General features: G+C 32.7%; 1 protein-coding gene across 1 annotated transcript in view; it reads right to left on the bottom strand.

Moving 5' to 3' along the window:
* Positions 1–22542, bottom strand: part of LOC140442124 (nephrin-like) — a 421295-nt gene that overhangs the window by 124122 nt on the left and 274631 nt on the right. Inside the window, exon 7 of the mRNA XM_072533202.1 lies at positions 7100–7250. Coding sequence (XP_072389303.1) covers positions 7100–7250 — 151 coding nt within the window. The remainder of the gene's footprint in view (positions 1–7099; positions 7251–22542) is intronic.

Below are 22542 nucleotides of genomic sequence, written 5' to 3' on the forward strand. Positions count from 1 at the left end.
TAACAGCAAAGACAAGAATGAAGAAGGAAGACCTGAATATCATCGGAGTATACGACCCAGAAAATAACAAGCCTCAAACAACAAGGGAAGGGTTTTACAGCCAATTACTACAAGTAGTAGATCAAGTCACAGGGAAGTCATACCCGGAATTAAGCAAAAACATAACGAGTATGTCAAAAACGAAAATGGAGAACTGATGATAAACTTCTGCACGAATAACGAACTAAGAATAAACAACACATTTTTTGACCACAAATACCAACACAAATATACATTTAATTTTACATTTCACACCCGTGGACAAAGATATATGATAGATTATGTTATAACCAACAGAGATATACATCCATCGAAAATAAGTGACGTAAGATGCCTCAACTCAGCAGATGTAGATAACGATCATAGCCTAGTATTATGTAAAATAAGAATAATCCTGAAATACTTCCTACCCAAGAGAGCGGCGAAGCACAAACAAAAATCAAAGTCGAAGGACTAAATACGGAATCCACAAAATACTTATACGAACCAATTATAGGAAAGTAACGAACACTAACGTATCAAAAAAGAAAACACCATGGTTTAGAGAAGAAGTGAAGACAAAATGTGAAGAAAAGAAGAAAGCCTTTTCACAATACAGAACACAACAAACACAACAGACATACAACCACTATAAATGAATCAGAAATGAAACGAATATTTTAGTTAGACAAATAAAAAGGGAACACTGGCAAAACTTCTTAAAACAGATAAAACACGACTTCTACGGACCACAAAATGAAATATAGAGATTGATCAGAGGACAAAGAAAAGAGATAAACGAACTAATAAATATGAAACACATTCAGAAGGAAACATGGATAGATTACTTTCGTTTCATATTTGCTAAAGGTAACGATAATGAATCACCAACACCAGAAGTGATGACAAACGAAGAAATAAATATTGAGGAGGAAGAGGTAAAGGCAGCATTAAGGTAATTAAAAAATAGAAAATCACCAGGAGAGGACAGAATACCAAACGAACTCCTAAAGTACGGAGGACCGGATCTGATCAAACAACTATTACAACTAATCCAAAAACTAATAGAACAAAACAGAATTCCTTAAGAATGGAGACGAAGAATCCTAAAGCCTCTCTTCAAAAATTGAGACACACTGGACCCGGAAAATTACAGAGGAATTAATTTATTAAACTAAAATTAACAACCAAAGTGATAACAAATAAACTAAATGAAATTATAACACTAGCAGAAGAAGAGCAAGGTTTTAGGACAAGAAGATCATGCACCGACGCTATATTAATAATAAGGCAAGTGCAAGAGAAATCATTAGAATTCAACAAACCGGCATATATATATTTCGTGGACCTTAAGAAGGCATTTGACCAGGTCAAACTAAAATACGTTATCCACTTACTGTACGCAAGAGAGATACCTCTAGAAATAATCAAAACAATCGAAAATATTTACCAAAACAACACAATAAAAGTAAAAGTAGACGAAGAACTAACCGACCCTATTGAAGCTGGCAATGGGATAAGACACAGAGATTTCCTGAGTCCCCTATTGTTCAACCTGTTTATGGATGAAATAATAAAAATAGTAAGAACTAAAAAAGGATACCAAATGGGAGAAAAACAACTTAAAATAATCTGCTCTGCAGACGACGCAATACTACTCTCTCAAAATTAAGATGATTTACAACGCATGCTGCACCAATTTAATATAACTGCCAGAAAATTTAACATGTTAATTTCCACAAAAAAGGCAAAATGCATGGTTACAACAGCCAATTTACTAAGATCTAAATTGGAGCTGGAAGGTCAGATAATAGAACAAGTGATGGAGTTTAAATATCTAGGCATCACATTATCTAGCTACGGAAAGCTCGGAACTGAAGTGAAAGATCAAGTGAATAGAGCAAACAAAGCCGCAGGCTGCCTGAATGAAACAATATGGAAAAACAAAAATATCGGGAAAAAAATGAAAGACAGAATTTACAAAACAGTCATCATATCAATAATGACATTCTCGGTAGGATGTTATAAACAGCAGAGATAAAAACACTACGGGACAGAGCTAGAAGTAAATATATACGACGTAGATGCAAGGTGGAGAACATCAAGAACTGGTTAAGTAATAGAAGAGTAGAATGGAACGATCATATAAGCCGATTTACAACAATAGAATAGTAAAGACGGCAAGAAACGGTTCCCCAATGGGAAGACGATCAGTAGGAAGACCACGAAAATGATGGAACGACAACTTACTGAAGGCACATTGAAAAACAGATAGTTATGTCTATACAAAAAGAAGAAGAAGAAGCTTTTATAACCATGTCAAAATTTATTCTTTACCTTTGTATTCACTAAAGTGGTAATACTTAATCCAGGTAAATACATTGATGATGGACATCTTCTTCTTCTTCAGCCTTCATTTATCCATTTTTGGACATAGGCCTCCTCCAATTGCTTCCACGCTTTTCTATCTTTTGCAATTCTCATCCACTGCTTTCCAGCTACAGCCGTTATATTGTCTATCCATCTCCTTTTGGGTCTTCCCACGCTTCTTTTTGTTTCTCGAAGTCTCCAGAATGTCATTTTATGAGACCATCTGTTGGTGTCTTGTCTTGCTACATTGCCATCTCAATGTCGCTATTTTTTCCATAATGTCTGTTGTCGGGTGATGATGGACACATTAGTCTGAAAACGTTCTGTAATGTAGCCTGAAAGGGTCTTGTTAATTATAAACCTTTTATAAAGGATTGTGGATTTCATAAAATTTGTTTCTTACTATTAATAAATTTAAGAAGTAATTTTTTTTAATATTGTCAAGGGTTCTAGAAGAAACTATTGTCTACTATACGCATTTGCTACTCTTAAGACACTTGTATTTGAATTGATATCTGTTCGAGTGATATTAAATTACAATAATTTTGAATTTTTTAAACTATAGCATGCAGCTCACCGCTATGATTATTCCCTTTTATTAGTTAGAATAATTTTGTTGAAATATTTGATTTACGCTAGTCTCCGATATCAAAATGATTAGGTTGACTAGGTTTAATTACTAATTAATCTACTAGTAACCTTGTATCCATATTGTAAACAAAATATTTGTTTTAATGTTAATGGTATATTAATAATTAAACCATTTGTCAATATATTTCAAGTTTATATGATTAATAAATACTACAAGCTAATTATTAACTAATTGAAAGCAAATATTTGTAGTTGTTAATTAAATACCCGTTGAATTTAACCTCAATGCTACATTGAATCTTTAATTACCCAAAGTGGTAATAGAATTAAAATAAAAATAATTGAAAAAGGTGGTACAGTAGGCGATACTGTAAATTTAAATATTATGTTTAAAATTAAATGAGTAACTTTATTATTTATTTATTATTTAGATTTTAAACAAATTATGTAGGTATGTTATATAGTACGTCCACTCTATCTTTTCCCATGCATGAAATTATTCACGAGTTGCTTTTTTTTACTGGGTCTCTTTTTTAATCACAGAAACTAGTATTGCAAAATTAAGCCGCTTGTCCATAGAAATCGCTTATCTTTGATACCTTGTTGACTATAAATTATGACGTTTATAATTTTCATCGACAAGAACATTAGCTCATTTGTCGTGTTTATTGATTTATTTAAATAAAAGACATCGGATTTAAATTAAAAAAGGATGACAATCAACGAGCATTAATTGAGCAAACTAGTATTACTGCTCTAAGAGCCAGATTTCTTCGTAAATATATGGAAAATATTGAAAGTGTATTTACAAGAGAACTTGTTTTTTAGATGAAATTTGGATTAACTCCAAAGAAAATAAAACAAATTTTTGGCACGACAATAGTGCCAAAAGTATCCGAAAACCAGGAGGTTATGATGGTAAACGTTTTGTAATTGTTCACGCTGGTTCACGCAAATATATTATTATCGACTTTATATATATTTAATATATCTATAAGCCATTAATGCGGCACTAAATCAAAGGACTTCTTGTAGTCAATAAAGGCAGTAAAAAGGTTCCCTTTTTTGGTGTATGCCTGGTTAGAAATAACTGAGCCGATAATAAGTTGTTCTTCGCAACCCATGGAACCCTTAGCGCATCCTTTCTGTTAAGGCTCTATGATATTGTTTAGAGCTCAGTGTTGGCAGATACGCCGGACTACACAGGATGTGACCAATTTATACAAAGTTGGAAGACAAGTAATTGGGCGGTACTTGGCTGGATCTTGGTTGTTATTTTGATCCTTTGGTATTAGATAAGTGGATCATTTTGTAAGAAATAATAGTATTTCCTGCGGATTAGAGATAACATGACTAATCAACATTGACAAGTACTCATGAAAACTTCTTTTAGAAGTGTTGAACTCCGTCTGGTCCAGGAGATTTCCAGTTACGAAGCTTTGTGATAGTATTTTATAGTTCTTTAGTGGTGAAGGTTTCGTAAGAAATATTATTGTCACGCTGACAGTTGTTCGTTGTGTGTTCAATACATCCGGCGTTAAAATTTTTTTTAGGCTCTTCTCTCTATTCGGATTGCCGAATATAGGCCTCTCCTAATTCTCGCCATTCATCTCTGTTGCTTGTAAGACGTTTTCATATTGGTACTGCAGTTGTTTTAATATCGTCGGTCCTGAGCATTTGCGGTCTTAGTCGTCTTTTAGCTTCATAAGGCCGCCAATTCCCAATTGCTTTATTTCATCGGCCATCCTTAAGACGTTCGTTATGTCCAGCCCATTTCCATTTCAGTTTAGCTGCCTGTTTGACAGCATCTTTTACTTTTGTTCTATTACGAATGTCTTCATTGGTTTTATGATCTTTGAGTGAGAAACCCAGCATCTGTCATTCCATAGCTCTCTAAGTTTTTCTGATCTTCTCCATGTTTATTTTAGTGAATGTCCAGGTTTGAGCTCCATATGTAAGATATAGGATAGAGGAATTAAACACTTTGGTTTGCAGTCTTTGAGATAAATTGTGTTGAAAGTTAATTTCCTCAAAACTGATGAATTTCTTCTTGGCTTGTTATTTAATTTGTTTACAATTAATTAAAGTATAGGAAAACGATTAAGTGGATTTAAGTTTCCTATGATATGCTTTCTTTGCATGTTCAAAAAGGATATTTGTACTTTATTATTTAAAGGATATTTAACCTAACCTAACTTTGTATTTCATTAGGCGGCCTGAATAAACAGAATTTTTTTGTTTTAATGTGTCTAGGCATTGTTGAGGTGTGTTGTTTTCTGGATCATATTCTGAGTGTCTTAAAGTGTGAAACAATATTTTTTCAGCTCTCTTGATAATTTTTCTACTTCTTGTTCCTCGTACGTTTTTTGTCCAATGTCCTTACGCAGTAATTCAATCTTCCTCAGCAGTCGTTCTTCCCAGGGTGCTATTCTGTTATCAAACCTACCAATGTTGTGTTCTGATCTAAATGCCCATAACATAAGCAATTGCTGTTGATGCACATCAAATCAGCAAATAATGTATGGACTTCTGTGATATAATTGGCTAGGACTTTAGTACTCACAATTCGTAACAGCGCTCATAGTTTCTTAAAAGAGTTTATTTTTGGCAGCGGTGGTCTGCTAAGTGTGTTTGTTCTACTAAACTCTTGTAAGGCAGGTGCCATTTCGTTTGACAGACTATTGTGTAACTCGTTATTGTCCTGCTGTATATTATCAGGTTGAGTTTCTTATATAAGAAGCTCAGGAATCTGACCATAGGGACTTCGACTTCGCTTTTGATCATATTGCGTCTGATTTCTGGGATACGATTGTTTCTTATAATTACCCGGTATTGGTTTGCTACTCGTTTTTTAGATACTTCGATTTCTGGATACTCTCTGCAAAATTCGGATTACAGTTGTTGTCGATAGCCAATCGTTTCTTGACCAAGGTTTGTCACCTTATAATAAATGGGCAAAATATTTTCATTCTTTGATGCAGTCCATTTCATGCGGTGCTTTCGTCGTCCTGCTTGAGTGAGCGCCGGCTGATGTTCCAGCGCAGTACCTTCAGTGAGTAGAGCTCTTGTTGTTGATTGGCTCATTTGTGGTTCTTCTAGTTATTGGGCTGTAACTGATTGTATTACAGGGGCTCGCCTCCTCAAAACATTACCACCGACGTCCCGCATGATGACTGGATACGTCCCGCATACGTCCTGCATACGTCCAGCGCCGGATTTAGATGTGCCCTGGCAATCACCAGGCAGCGACCCTAAAGATAAATGATTAGACTCCATTTTCATTGGTGTGCATTTTATACCTACTGCCAGGTGTCAATTTTGTTTCACGGCAGGTATTTCTGCTACCCTGTGCGTATTAACGATACGAATACCCAGAGAGCATCCCCATTCGCAGGGGCCGTGTCTAATAGCAGAACTTACAAAAAACTCCCACAGGAGTTATCCGACAAATTTAAAGAACAATATCCGAAAAATGTAAAGAATTCAGTGAAAATGGTTAAACGGTAAAAGTGGGTTCCACTTATCTGAATATACAGCCATTTCTGTGCAATAACCATCTCAGTTTAGAACTAAGACAAAGAATGATTAATAACTGTTGTATTTATATACAAGAGGAAACATTTGATATAATCTAAAAAAATAATTCATTTATAAACGTACAGAAACAACAGTAAATTTCCACTCTAATTTACTGATTTGTAGTAGGTATTATAAAGTTGCCCATGAACGTAAAATATGACAACACCAACAGGTAACAACTCTTATCACAGATTTAAACGATATATTTTTTAATTGTAAACTTAACAAAAACTCTACAATAGTATTTAATTACTAGACATGAAAAGCAGAATGTAAGTTTACCGCTAAATATTTCAAACATACTCTACTCCCAGGGTAGCAATAGACGTGAGCTGCGTGCATACCAGAGTATGGATGCGAATTTCTCCTCTAATTGGAGGCTTTAATTTGACATATACCGTACTACTCTTAACTAAAGACTATGTTTACTTTACTAAAATAACAGTATAGCATTATTTAGTTTCTATTCGATTAACATACCAGGTTTTACTTTTTTGGCATGCATATGTGTGATTTCTCCTATCCTTTCAATTAGACTTACCTCCATCGAATCCTTTTTTACAACTTATCGTTGCGGAGTGATGACTTACGTTGGCAATGATACATTCATATGGGGGATCAGGTCGACTGGCTGGCGTTATGTGAAATGTACAGGGGGAAGCTTGAGATCCGATGTCATTATGACCCCAGCACTGAAAATAAAATAGATTATATAATTTTTTACAGTAACAAAAGCGATTTACTTGGTTACAAAAGTAATGATTACAGAATGTTTAAATAAAATTTAAACTTCAAAAGTGCAGTTTCTAAACGAAATTTTTTAATATTGCTCCAAAACAGTTTATGATATGACCAATAAAACTGAAGTAGCGAAAATATTTTTTCGCCTCCATACCTTTTCTTCCCAGCTTCTTGTTGTATCATAGAACTAAAAACGGGGCGCCAATAGAATGAAATACCTATTTTAAAACTTTTTTCTGTTGGCGTATTTGTGTATAAAACATTAATTTTGAAGATGCAGCAACTTTAAAATGTCAAGCTTAAAAAATACAATATTAATATTGTTCTGAAGCTATTTTCTTGTGGCATTTTAAAGTAATTACTATTTAAATGGGAATAAGCCACAATTAAAGGTTAAAGTACGTTTATTGACGTTTCAATTTCCACTTCGGAAATCGTTCTCAAAATACAAACAGTAAATTAAATAAATTTTGTTTTTTTGTTACTTAGTGAAAAATTCTTCTAATTTAATTTTATCTGACTCATCTATATTGACAATTCAGACATACATTATACATTTTATAGTAGACGACTTTAAAATGATATTGCCAATATTGTTGAGTTGCGTTCCTGGGACGACTTTACTTATAAGATAGTTCATTCGGTTACATGAAATTAACTTTAACTTGAGAATATCCGTCAGAAAAGATCATAACATGTAATTCGTCTTTAAAAAGACAAATATATGCCATGATGACAGTAAAATTCTCCTGTTAGTGATTCTATAGTAAATTATGAGGGAAAAACCAGGAAATAACCTCATAATACTATCCGACATGGTAAGTATTTGATCGTGCATTTAGTTTACCTACAATAAACACCAAATTCCGATTTTTTATGTTTGTTATTTGAAAAACATAAGTAAGTCAGTGACATATACAGGATACATCATTTTAATATATGTCTGAATTGTTAATATAGATGAGTCAGATAAAATTAAATTAGAAGAATTTTTCACTAAGTAACAAAAAAACAAAATTTGTTTAATTTACTGTTTGTATTTTGAGAACGATTTCCGAAGTGGAAATTGAAACGTCAATAAACGTACTTTAACCTTTAATTGTGGCTTATTCCCATTTAAATAGTAATTAAATACCATATTAATTTTTACAAATATCAAGTTCATTATTCAAGTAGGCAACTTGTTGTTGTGATCTCTATCTTGACAGTGGTTTGAGAGATATTGTGAACAAAAGTTTTGTTTGAATTAACTTGATTAAAAATGAACAAAAAGTTGCTCTGTACTGGCAGTTCTCAGAAGTTCTGAGAAACCACTTGTTTAAATCCTCACACGTTTTTGGAAATCTATTAACAAAAGAATAAAACGTTTTTAAAAGATAAGCTATTTGAGGCTTTTATTAATTTATTGCATTTCAAATTGAGGTTGCATGCCAATTTAAAAGCTTTAATTTATTAGGATCTTTCGTTAGCAAATAGTCCTCGCTCCCCTACCTAATACTCTTGGTCCACCCCGACGGAACCGATCTTACATGCTGTCCTCGCTGCATGTGAACTTTTACTGAATTGATAACAATTTATGAGTTATGCCAAGTGTTTTTTTTATTTTTAACCATATATGTCTTTTATTTTATCGTTTGCTATTTAATTAATTTACCAGCTATTTTCAATACTTTCTTTAATCTAACTTTTAAACAGCAGGTATGCACTTAGTCTTAGTTAAGAATAATAATTACGAAAATATTGATTGTAGCTACTTTTTTCTTTATTTTTTACTTAGGTGCAGCAAGGCTTTACGCAGATTAATACACTAATAGAAATATAATACAGATTATCAGGCACTTACTGCTAGATATTTGTAGAGTGTTTAGTTAGCGAATAAACAATGTTCGATATAAATATCAACTTAGGATTAATGTTATTAATGTTATCTGTACTAGTTATCATGATTCGTTGACTGATATCAGTCAGCATAGACAGACAAATATACCTTCATAAAAATAATGTTTCCCGTTGGTCTCAAGTTGGTCATTCAGAATTATAACTGTATTTTGTAACTTGTTAATTTCAATATATTCTAATAAAAATAGCTTACGTCTTACAAACAAATAATGGAGAATTAAAACGTCTCGCCCGCTTGCTGATGCTTTTATTAACACTGAGAGACATAAAGAACTAATAAATAGTAAAAAAATATCCTATTTACGCAATTGTTTTTGAAGCCTTAATATTTAAACCAACCATTTATTTCCAAAATATCCAAATAATATATTTCTATCAAAATGAATTTTCAAATCTATACTCTGTAATTAAGGAGAGAATAAATAACAGAAATAAGACATATTAGTACTACATACAGAACTTTATTTTTGCGTAAATTACATGATTTTATACAAAATATATCAATAATTTAGCATATGTCATGTATATTTACACTTCCAGGGGTTTTTCTGTAAATGATGTACTGGCTATGCTGGAGGACGAGGAAGATATGATAGAGAACGTTAAGTCATTGTTGAGTTGCAATAATCTACCTGCTAAACAAATTAGAGCGCCTGCTAAAATAAATTTTAATAAATATAATACAAGGCAAAACATTTTCTCTAATACAGAAGATAACAAAGATGGCCCATCAGTAGAAAAATATGAAACGCCATCAAAGAGAACAAAAACAATAAAGAGAAAAAAGATTTATAAATGGGAAACCGAAGATTTGGTATATGATGGTGGCGAATTTAGTAACGATGAAGAAGAAATACCTCTGCAAACCCCTTTAGATATGTTTTCTTTATTTTTTGATGACCCCAAAATATTGAACCTTATAGCTGTCGAATCAAATGGATATACAGGGCAACAAAACCATTGCCTGAAAATAGAAAAACGTGAGATAAAAGCATTTATTGGAGTGTTATTACTTAGTGGATATGTACCAGTTCCGGGGCGGAAAATGTTCTGGGAAAACGAAAGAGACAGTCAAAATGTACCGGTTTATGAAGCTTTGTCAAGGAATAAATTTGAATATATTTTATCTCACTTTCACCTAACTGACAACATCACTATAAATACATTCGACAAAATTGTTAAAGTTAGGCCATTGTTTGATCACCTCAATGCTGCAGTTTTGAAATTTGGTAAATGTGAGAAAATGCATGTGTTGACGAAGCCATGGTATCATATTTCGGCCGCCATGGCTGTAAACAATTTATACACAATAAGCCAATTCGCTATGGCTACAAACTTTGGGTAGGAGCAAGTAGATTAGTCTACGTAAATTGAATGGAACCTTACCAAGGTGCTACCATAAATATTACCGAAAAGTATATTGATTATGGAGTAGGGCCATCTGTTGTATTGGAGTATGCTGACGTTTTAAGAACTAGGTGGCCTAATAAACGGATGCACCTATTTTTTGATAACTTTTTTTCCACGTTATCTTTGTTAGAATTGCTATCGGAGAAAACTTTCAACGCTACCGGCACAATACGTTAAAATCGCATACCTAATGGGCCACTAACAAACTCAAAAGAAATGAAAAAGCAAGCTCGAGGCGTTTTCGATTTCAAAAAAAACAAACAAACCAGAACATTATTGTCGTGAAGTGGCATGACAACAGCATTGCCACCCTGTGCTCAATTGCAGTAGGCGTAAACCCCCTGCATAGGGTGAAAAGATTTTCACTAAAAGAACGGACAAATATTCAGGTAAGTTATAGTTTTTTTAGATTATTATTACAAACGCATTTGGTTTTTATTTTTAACAACATGATTATGACATTTTACAATACATATTTTAGGTGTCGCAGCTACATCTGGTAAATTTGTACAATGCAAACATGGGAGGAGTAGACAGATGTGACCAAAATTTGAGCCATTATAGAATTTCACTGAGGGGCAAGAAATGGTATTTTACGCCGGTGGCACACTGTATTGATGTAGCTCTGCAAAATGCTTGGCAGTTGCAAAGAAAAAGAGTTGGGGACCTAGATCAGTTAAAATTCCGAAGACGAATGGCCTAGATTATTTGGTAATTCCTGAAAATAAGCAAACACGCTGTGCACATTGCCATTAAAAAACAACCACTAGATGTTCAAAATGCGACAAAGGACTCCACGTCAAATGTTTTTTAGTATACCATACAAAAAGTGTATACTTAATGTAGGTACCCTTAAGTGCCCATCGTCCTACATATAGGACTGACAAAATTTTGTATATTTATCAAAAAAATTAATTTTATATTCGTCTAATATATTTTTGTTTACCCTAAATTAAACCATTATAAGAAAAAAAAAATTAAAATCACAAGTAGACATAATGGGCATATCTGGGTTAATCCAATAGTATAATTAAGGAGGCTGTGAGTTCATGATATTAATGTATTTCTGTTCTATTGAATTTAATATGAATTTTCTAACGACAGTTTAATTTGTTTTTGATACTTTTCTGTCGGATCTTTGTTTATTGTTTCAATATTTGGATTATTTGAAAATTCTATTATTGTTTGTTCTCTATTGATGTATTTTTAATTGAAATGGCTGTTTGATTCTCTTTGTAACAGGACTAGTTAGTTTCACTACACCCATCGGTAATAGATTTTACAATGACATGTTGCATAACATTTTGAAATTTGACACTATGAAATTTGCATAAACCAGGACTATTTTGAATTTCATATTCAAATATATACAATTACCAGTACAGGAGAAAGATTTTAAAAATTTCTGTTGGAGATACGTAGACGATTTTCTGGTATGTTTTACAGGAACTAACAGGAAACTTGTCCAATTTTTATCATATATTATTTCACTCCATAGTAATATTAAATTTACAGTAGAAACGGAACAGCATCAATCCATAAATTTTTTAGATTTAAAAATTATTTAACTTAAAAATAAACATGATTTCTCACTATTTCATAAACCTACCCATACTGACACGACTACTTATACACAATTTAGAATCTCATCCTACACGACACAAATTGGCAGCCTACCATAGCATGTTAAATAGATTAATAGAAATTTCGATATCAAAAAATAACTTTTGAGATTGAATTAAATATTATTAAGCAAATAGCAGTAAACAATGGATAAAGAACAAACACTAAATAAAATTTGAAATTAAAAACTACATAAGAAAGTCCTAAAATTAGTATTTTCACCACCAGAAAAAACCAGTACCTTCTGCTTGATTATTTTTACATTTACATTACATTTTTTTTTGTAGATATTAAAAACAAAATCTTTTTTTATAATAACTTCAAAACTATAAAAGATACGTAAAAGCTGATACAATACAAAAAATAGATTTTTTTTCAGCAAAAATTTTAATTTTTTAATTTTTTTTGTAGCTTAAAAAATAACGGAGATATAGTTAGTTGAAGTTTGCTTTATAGCGCATAAACCACTGGTCTCCGACCCTTTGACCCTTCACCCTTTAAACATGAAGGACTTTAGAATGTTTTAACATTCCTATACTTATAGCCCGTTTAATTACCTGTAAAATCGGTTTTTTGTGCATATTGTAGCATCAAAATTAACCGAGTTATGGTAAAAAACCAATAGTACTTTTTAGAATAAATTTTGAAGCATGGAAAATTTGGAACATTGGAGGATTTCGATGGAACTAATAGGCATTTATTATATACATATGCATCTATGTATCTCTCTCTCTCTCTCTCTCTCTTACCAGCTCCAGAAGAACTGCTGAAAATGATTTTTTGCAATTGTACAAAAGGTTGCGGATCAGCGTGTGGCTGTCGAAGGCTGGGATTATTTTGCAATGCAACATGCGGAACATGCTGTGGCGACAATTGCCAAAATTGTCCTCCAGTAAACAAAGACCAATTGGACGGTAAAAATTATGATTCCGATGATGAATAGATATTCATTTATTTTATACCTCGTTTTATATAAATATTATTTATTTTTAGTTTTTTTGAAAATAAAAAAATTGTAATATATTATAAACTAAATTTTTCTATTTATGTCCATGTCAAAGTTAAGGATTTAAGGATTTTATTTTCATCAAAAGGGGTGCTTGTAAGGGTTGAAAAAAGTAGGCTCATTTTATAAGTAAAAAATAAATTTTTGTCTATAAACAATGCACTCTAAAAATGTTTCAAATCGTTAAAAAAAATTTTAATTCATTTTTGACAAAGGGGGTGGTTATGAGGGTTGAAATGTTGAAATTATAATAAAATGTTATTTTATAAGCAAGAAATTAATTTTTGTTTAATAAAATGCACTCAAGAAATGTTTCAGGCCAATAAAAATATATTAAATTAATTTTTTAAAAAAGGGGTTAGTTGTGAGGGTTAAAATGTTGAAATTATAATAAAAAGTTATTTTATATGCAAAAAATTAATTTTCGTTAAATAAAATGCACTCAAGAAATGTTTCAAACCGATAAAAATATTTTTAATTCATTTTTGTCATAAGGGTGGTTGTAAGGGTTGAAACTTTTCAATAAATAAAATATTATTGTATAGCTGGGGTATTAATTTTTATTTGTATTTAAATACATAATTGAAATATCTCAAGCTGCTACGACTTTTTTTTCATATTATTTTTATAAAAAGTATTAGCTTTTAAGGGTTTTTAAAGGGTTTTATTGGTTGAAAATGGTGAATAATTAATTTTCATATTAAAGAACACATTACAATATTTACCTTATGCGAATAAACAAGATTTAAGTGCATAAAATAATTAAATCCGTGTTTTTCCCAGTTTCTTCAATAAGGGGTAGTTTTCACCCCTTAAAAACAAAAAGCGCACTTAGAGCGTATATAACTTTTGAAGTGGAGGGTAAGATAAGCTTAATTTGAAATTTTCAAAGAAATCGATGCAGTTATAAAAAATTCGGAGGTATTACCATATTTTAAGCCTCAGTAACTGGATTAAGTCACCTCCTATTTCGGCGAGACTGTATAAAAATATAATATATGTATCTGTAATAAAAGCAGGTAATAAAAATTAAAATAAAAATACTTTACCAGGAGTAGTTATTAACTGAAAAATGATCAATGACTGAGACGTAGGGTAAACCATACAGTTATTGGACACTTAAGAAAATTTCAACTTTAAAAATTCGTAATTCACATTGTTCTCTGCAGATTGAATTGAAATTTATACAAAAGGTAGTCTAAACAGTTTATTACAATATGGATAAAAGGATTTAAAGAAGGTGTTAAATATTTTTTGTCAATATATATTTATTAAAAATAGTTACAAAAATTATAGTTATTGGACAGTTTATTTAGTTACAGGACACTCAAAATTAGTTATTGGACGACTGCTTTAACACAATAAAAAACTAGAAACAAATGAAAACTACAGGAAAAACCTAAGATTTCTGTGCGGTTACCTATATACCGTTGACACAATTAAATTTTATAAATGCTTTTGTGCTTCTTTGTATTGAGTGAAAAGTTCGTCAATGTCTTCATCCTCACTGTCTTGGTTACTGTTATTAGCATCAGAATCACTATCCTGGAGATTGAAGCAGTTGTGACATATAAATAGATCACCATCGTTAGGTATATGCTGTCTATGATTAACAGGAATACAAGATTCGTGATAATAAAGATTACAGTCATCGCATTTTAATTTGTTCAATTGAATATCATTTGAACAAATAAAACATTTGACTTTTTTTGAATTCTTTTTCTTGCTACACTGGTTTATGGTTAATTTTTCTTCTCTGTTCCGTTTCCTTTCTTGTTTTTGTTTTTCCTGCTCTTCTTTTATCTCCTCATTTTTTCCGTAACATTTCTTGATATCGTGCAGATGTAATAGCAAAAGGAAGTCGTTCCGTGTTACGTTTATTTTTTCTTTCCGGTACAGTAGGAGAAGTTAAAAAGTTACCCAACAATTCGTGTTTAACAATAATTTTACTTGTAGAGGGTAAGTCATAAACATTAGTTTTATATTGTTGAAAATGGATATCATTGGTACTGCTACTCTCAGAAATATTTACATTTTCAATACCACTCTGTTCTGATGTTTTTATTTCAGTATTTTTAACGGGAGATGTGATAACCACATTTTGAATAATATTATTGTTTGTGTCTCTATTTTTTAGAACCATTGGGTTATCCGAATGTTTTGGATCATGTTCAAAAAAATTCCAAATTTTGAACAACAAATTCAAATTATCATCGCTAGGTAGATTATTCTTTGGATTTTCTTTTAAATTCTCTAAGCTATGAACTTTTTCAGGACCTAAGATATTTACAAAAGTATTATAGTCCATCTTGGGTTTCTTTTGATGATCTGAAATGATTAAATTTTTTACTACTTCTTTGCCTAAACATTTTTGTGTAGTCAATAGCATCTGCATTAAATGGAAACAATCCGCAAGCCTTGAAACCATTTACTACTGTTTCAGTTTTACAGCTTTTTTTTATAGCTTGCTCCAATATAGAAGCAAATACAACCTTATTCACTACCCCTCCTGGATGCTGTTCTTCCCATTCTCTCACTGATTGCCGCCAAGCTTCTTTTAATGGACGGAAAATAGAAACGTCACAGGGTTGTAAAATCCTTGTGGCGTTAGGATAAAGTGCAATCACTTCAATCTGCAGTTCATTACACAATAGACTTAATTGGTAACTTAAGTGACTCTTGTGCCCATCTACAAAAAGAATAACTGGAAGCTTAATATTATTTTCAATTAAGTGCGGGTAAAAAACATTCGCAATATACTGATAGAATGTCTCTGCCGTCATCCAACCATTATCGCTTCTGCCCACACCCCATTTAGGATTATTACCTTTAGCAACCTTTTCAGGAATACGTTGATAAGGATAAATAACCATAGGCACGCAAATTTTACCGTCTGCTGAAAACGTAAACATCACAGTGACGTTTTCTTTTGAAGAGCTTTTTTCAACGTTATAAACATTTTTGAAACCTTTCATAGCAAATAGTTTTCCAGTAGATGGACATATTTGAAATCCTGACTCATCTCGATTAAAAATTCTTGATGGATCAGTTAGAACTTCTTCTAAATGTTTTTCTTTAACATAGGTTTCAATATTTTTAAACCAGTTTTTGATGTCTCGTTCAGATACACAAGCGCTAGCTGCCGTCACACCTTCACTTGTCCTTCTAGAAACCCCTGGATGTCGCTTCAAAAATCCCTAAAAAAAATCAAACGATGAATACAGATTAAAATACATTTTTTTGGTGACTTACTTTTAACCATCCATCTCCAGGTCGATTATCTTTAAAGTTATTGGGGCGCGGATTTTCGATTAAAAATTTTTGCACGCTGCTTTTTAAATCGTTAGCCTTTTTGGGGAAACCTTTTGAAGCAGTTTCTTGTATCCATCTGGAATATTGAATGTAAAATAAAATAATGCTATGGGTTAAGATAAATTAAATGAATTTACCTAACCAGAGTATTCTCCTCCTCGCAAGTTAAAATAGGAGACGGTCCAAGTGTATCTTTATGTTCCGGATGTTTTAATTTAAATTCTATAGTGGACTTCGAAATTCCATATTTTTTTTCAGCTGTTCTATATGATTCAGTGCCATTTTGGACATCCTTAACAGCTTCTATAAGTTTCATCTTATCATATTTTCTAAGTTTAGGCATTTTACTACAATCCTAAAAAATCCATTTTTAGTGATTGGACGGTCAAATTTAGTTATTGGACAGCTGTCCAATAACTGTCAAATCGATTACTAAATTAATTTTACTGCTATCTCCAGTTAATTATACGTAAATCCGTTGAAAATTGTAGAAATATGTGGTAAGTGTAGTTCTCTAGTGATTGGACAGGTGTCCCATAATAGAATTAAGCAAGTTTTCTAGTTTAGTTATTGGACAGATGTAATTAAATCCGAATTAAAATCCCTATTACTGTACCAGATCTACCTTAGGGACTATAAGTGCCTTTACTACACCCTTTTAAATAAAAATACAATCTTACCTTAAAAATACCACGTAGTTTTAAAAAAAAAGTCAGAGCAGATGCTTAACACAATGCTTAAATGTCACTTCACTCACATAACCTAAAAATATTTACCGCCAAAATCACAGAACCCGTTAAAGGCAGAACATAGACATAAGAATGAACGTAATATAGAAACGAGTAGTGCCACCTAGTGAAATATACTCTTGTTGGCACTTGCAGAAATCTTATTCTCGTAAGTTAACACTGTAATGTCCAATAACTGTCTCGTGTCCAATAACTGGCGTTTTACCCTATAATAATATAAAGTTTTAATATTCTCATCTATATTTACATCCAGATGTGCCTGGTATTATGTTTAAAAATATGGGCAGTGCCCCAGTTGAAGTTTTCATTGAACTGTTGATCAGTCCACGTGGACCAAGAGCCAATCAAAACATGGGATATCGCTATTATGACAAATCATAATGCGTTATCTTTTATCGACAGACTTATGCATCCTTTGAGTTCAATATAATAATATTTGCCTGAGCGACCGAAACCATATTTTAGTTTATCAGAAAATATTACGTTTCGCCCCGACCAGTGTTTTGCACTTGGATAGGTATGTAGGTATAATATTTTATCTTTAAAACAGCGAAAACAGATTTTGCAAAACAAGAATATTTTTAGTATAACCATAACTACTACAGCGTTCAGTTAAACAAATCAGAAACATCCATCGGAAATAACACCTAAAAAGAAAACTGTTTCTTATGAAGCGATGGCAACTTCCAAACACACCCTAAAATCGATTTTTTTCCCTTATATTACTGCAACCATATCCTAAACCTACCTTATTGCCATTAAAAAAACAAAGGAAAAAGAAGACTACTGAAATTTTAACTGATACACCAATTTACAAAAGAATAGAAGCGAAAACACCAGAAAGAATATCAAGACAAAGTAGAGTGAAGAGAGCTAAGACAACAGTAAAAAGTAAAATTGATAGTTCAAACAAGTCGAATAGAAGTAATGCAAAGAAAAATAAAAGAATACCCAGTGATGACAGTAACAGTGACATTGAATTGTCTGATGTTGTGGATTACGACGATGTAAGTCTATTTTCAGAAGTAGATGAAATTTCTGACGAAGACATATCCCTACGAATGGTGGAAGTGAATTCATTTGTTCTGGTGAGGTTTCAAACAAAGAAAAAATTTATGTTGCACAAGCTACAGAAGTTTTTTCTTCTGGTCAAGAATACAATGTAAATTTTCTAAGGCGTCGCGGAAATACAATTTTCATTTCCTACAGTTACAAATTCTGCCACAATTACAAAAGAAGATGTTGAACTCGTTTTAACCCAACCAAAAAGTGCTGGAGCAACACAACGAACAGCAAATTTGTTTACTTTTAAAGCGGATTTATCATCTTATAATATTTGTTAAAGATTAAAGATGGCCACTGTACCATCTAGTTTGGTACAGTGGCCACATTTTTTGAAAAAACAAAATTAGTTACTCCTGCATAACCTCTATTTTTTTTTGATTACAGAGTACATTTTTAATTTACCAAGTGCTTTGATGTTGTTTGAGTTGATACTCATTAATATATTATGATTTATATTAAAGTTATCTTGAATTTACTCGAAAGCTGGCCACTGTACCAGCTTCTGTCCTATTTATTTTGTTTTCTCTTACTACTTTTTATTTTGTTTGACTTCGCTTTTATTTGGTTTCTTTATTTATTGCGCTATTTTGTTTAGGCCTTTTATGTTTCCAACATTGAAAAGCATCGTATCTCACGATCTATCGCAGTATGGGACTAGGGTTGTTTTCTAGTTCTGCGAATTTTGTCCTGGCTCTATCCTTCATTATTTCCGTCACCCTGACCTGTTGTAGTTTCATCATCTGTTGGTTTGTATGTTTTTATCTCTGGGGTTTTTGTTTTTTGGTATCTCGTATTTAATTTTCTTTTACGTATTTTTTTTTGTTTTGTCTCACTACTTTTTATTTTGTTCGACTTCGCTTTTATTTGGTTTCTTTATTTATCCCCCTATTTTGTTTAGGCCTTTTATGTTTCCAACAGTGGAAAACGTCGTATCTCATGATCTCTTGCGGTATGTGACTAGGGTTGTTTTCGAGTTCTGCGAATTTTGTCCTGGGTCTATCCTTCTTTATTTCCGTCACCCTGACCTGTTGTAGTTTCCTGAACATGAGTGTTCTGCTACATATCTTGGGATGTTGACAGCTTCTCTTAGGCAGCTATTGTACACTGCTTAAATCCTTTTTTTTGTATTCTTACAGGTGTGTCCACATGAAGAGATGCATATGTAAGTATCGGTAGAATGATACCGTTTATTAATCTCATTTTGGTTTTTGTCTTTAGTTTGCTTTCTCTACCTGTGAGCCCTCTGATTGATGATTGCACTGACCTAAAAGTCCATCCTATTTATACTACGTAGAAGTTGGGTCTATTTGTAGAGACATCGAGATTTGCAGCTTACCTGGCCAATGCAAAAGATTTCAAGGCGGAAGAATGCAAATCAGCGCGTGCATTAGTCCGCGACTAAGAGCATGCGATGACAGGATGAGGCTCATGGGCCGCATGGTTCCGGAGGTGGATCACGGGCCGTATGCTCCCGCAAGAAATTGGTTGCTGGCACCTGTTTAATAGTATAATTCAATAGCTTATTCTGATTTGAAATGATCCGGACCTAATAAAATCTAACAAACATCAGGGATTCTTACATACTAATACCTTCCATGTTTCAAACTAGTTAATTTCTTTGATGTTTTAAATTTATTATTTGCGTAAATGTATTATTTTTTAGCACCCTCTTTATTCCAGCTTAGGAATAAAGAGGGTGAAGTAACAACAGGCAGATAGAAAGAACTTGAAAGAGTCGAAGAATTCTACACTATATTATACACAAACCAAATTAACAATAACCTAAATGAAGACGGTAGACAAAAGGTTCAAAACCAGGGATCTGAGGACATTCCAGAAATTACTCAAGATGATATACAATATGCACTCAAAAAAATGAAAAACAACAAGGCGCCAGGAGATAATGGAATAATTACAGAAGCTATAAAACTTGGCGGAACTTCTCTTCTGAAAAAAATACGAGACCTCTTCAATTTCTGCTTGTATAGTCAAAAAATTCCTATAGCTTGGAATAACTCCATTACAATGCTTTTGCATAAAAAGGGTAACAACATGAACCTAGAGAATTATAGGCCAATTTCTCTACTCAACCATTTATACAAACTGTACACCAGAATAATAACCAATCGATTAGAAGCAAAATTTGAGTTATATCAGCTAAGAGAACAGGCTGGTTTTCGCCCCAACTACGGTACAAATGACCACCTACAGTGCATAAAAGCCTTAATTGAAAAATTAATTGAATACAATAGACCTCTAGTTCTAACATTTATAGACTTCCATAAAGCGTTTGACACTATCGAACTACCCGCACTTCTAAAGGCATTCGAAGAGTGTCGAATTGATCATAGGTACACCAATATTATAGAAAATATATACAGAAATGCTACAACAACTATAAATCTGCACGGTCCTACCAATAAGATACATATCAGGAGAGGTATTCGACAGGAAGATACTATGTCGCCTAAGTTGTTCATTACTGTACTTGAACATACTTTGAAGTCACTGGAATGGGAAAGTAAAGAAATAAATATTGATGGTGAGATTCTTAGTCATCTACGATTCGCAGATGATATTGTTCTGATTTCAGATGACCTAAAGGCTGCCAGTGATATGTTGAATGAACTCAGCGATGCAGCACGTAAAGTAGGTCTAAATATTTACTACCAAAAGACAAAAATGATGACTGATTTAGTTCCGAGCCATCCTTTAAGGGTAGAAGACGTCGAAAATTGAAATTGTTGACACCTACATATACCTTGGATATACGGTAAAAATTAGCAGAGATAATCAAACTGCTGAGCTGCTAAGAAGAATAATACTAGGATGGGCAGCATATGGAAGACTGCGTGATATTTTTAAAGGTGATATACCTATCAGCTTAAAAAGAAGAGCCTTTAATCAGTGTGTCCTGCCTGTCCTTACATATGGCGCAGAGACACTTACCCTAACAAGGATATCTACACGAAAACTACAAGTGACGTAACGTAGAATGTAAAGATCATTGTTAGGCATAACGTTGCGAGATAGGGTAAGAAAAGAAGAAATCCGTAGAAAAAGTGGTGTAGAAGACATTATAAAACACATAGCCAAAATTAAATGGAGGTGGGCAGGATACGTCGCTAGAATGAAGGATAACAGGTGGACCAAAAAATCTTGGAGTGGAGACCAAGAGCGGATAGACGAAACTCTGGAAGACCACCCACAAGATAGAGTGACGACATAAAGAGGATTTGTACCAACTGGATTGCAGCAGCGCAAGTTAGATCTGAATGTAGGTTTTTCGAGGAGGCCTATATTTAGCAGTGGACGACTATGGGCTGATAATGATGATGATTATTTTTTATCTTGAAATCTTTCAGACTACATTTTAAATAAATTACAAAATCAAACTTAATTACATCTGGCTAGTTCCCACATCAGCTGCATTTTGTTGAAACCATAATCCCATTATTTTGTAACTTCACGTTATTTGAATACTCCACACACCAAAATCCATTGTAGTATGTGTATAAACTACCTCAAATGCACTTCAAACATAAGCACTTTGATATTTTCTCTAGTAACGGAAACTTCGCTTATGATTTTACTAAAAGTTTTGAGAAAGTTTTAGATTAAAATCGGTTTAACAGTAGCAATAGTGACACGACGTTGGCTTTGTATATACGTATAAACAACAAGATAATATTTAACTCATTTTTAAGAAGCTTTGAATTTTAAACTTATGTTTTTTGTTTTAAACAAGTTTGTTACACAACACCATGGCGGAGTTACATTCAGGCTGTTTCACAACGAGACTACACTATCTATATATCGAAAACTACTTACACGAAATTTATGAAAATTTGTTTATGGGAATTACGGGTTGTATCCAACTTAAGGTTGATCTTCACCCTCGATTAATTTGTTTCTGATCCTAGAGATGGCTCTACTGCGGTATGCTCCAGTGGTAAATTTTTTAACTTAATTGTAGATTTCTACATGATGACTCTGTAATATTTTTAATCCCTAGCATAAATTGCAGTTTTCTATCATTATATCCATTGGCTGAGTTGCCAAGTTGTGTAAACAGTAATTTTATCAAATACGCTATAACTTAATACTTTACTGCTCTGCTGTGTCAGTCGGAATCAAATAAACATTCATATTATCTAAACAATTTTATCGACAAAGTAT

The sequence above is a fragment of the Diabrotica undecimpunctata genome, chromosome 5 (assembly GCF_040954645.1).
Source record: "Diabrotica undecimpunctata isolate CICGRU chromosome 5, icDiaUnde3, whole genome shotgun sequence".
NCBI lineage: Eukaryota > Metazoa > Arthropoda > Insecta > Coleoptera > Chrysomelidae > Diabrotica > Diabrotica undecimpunctata.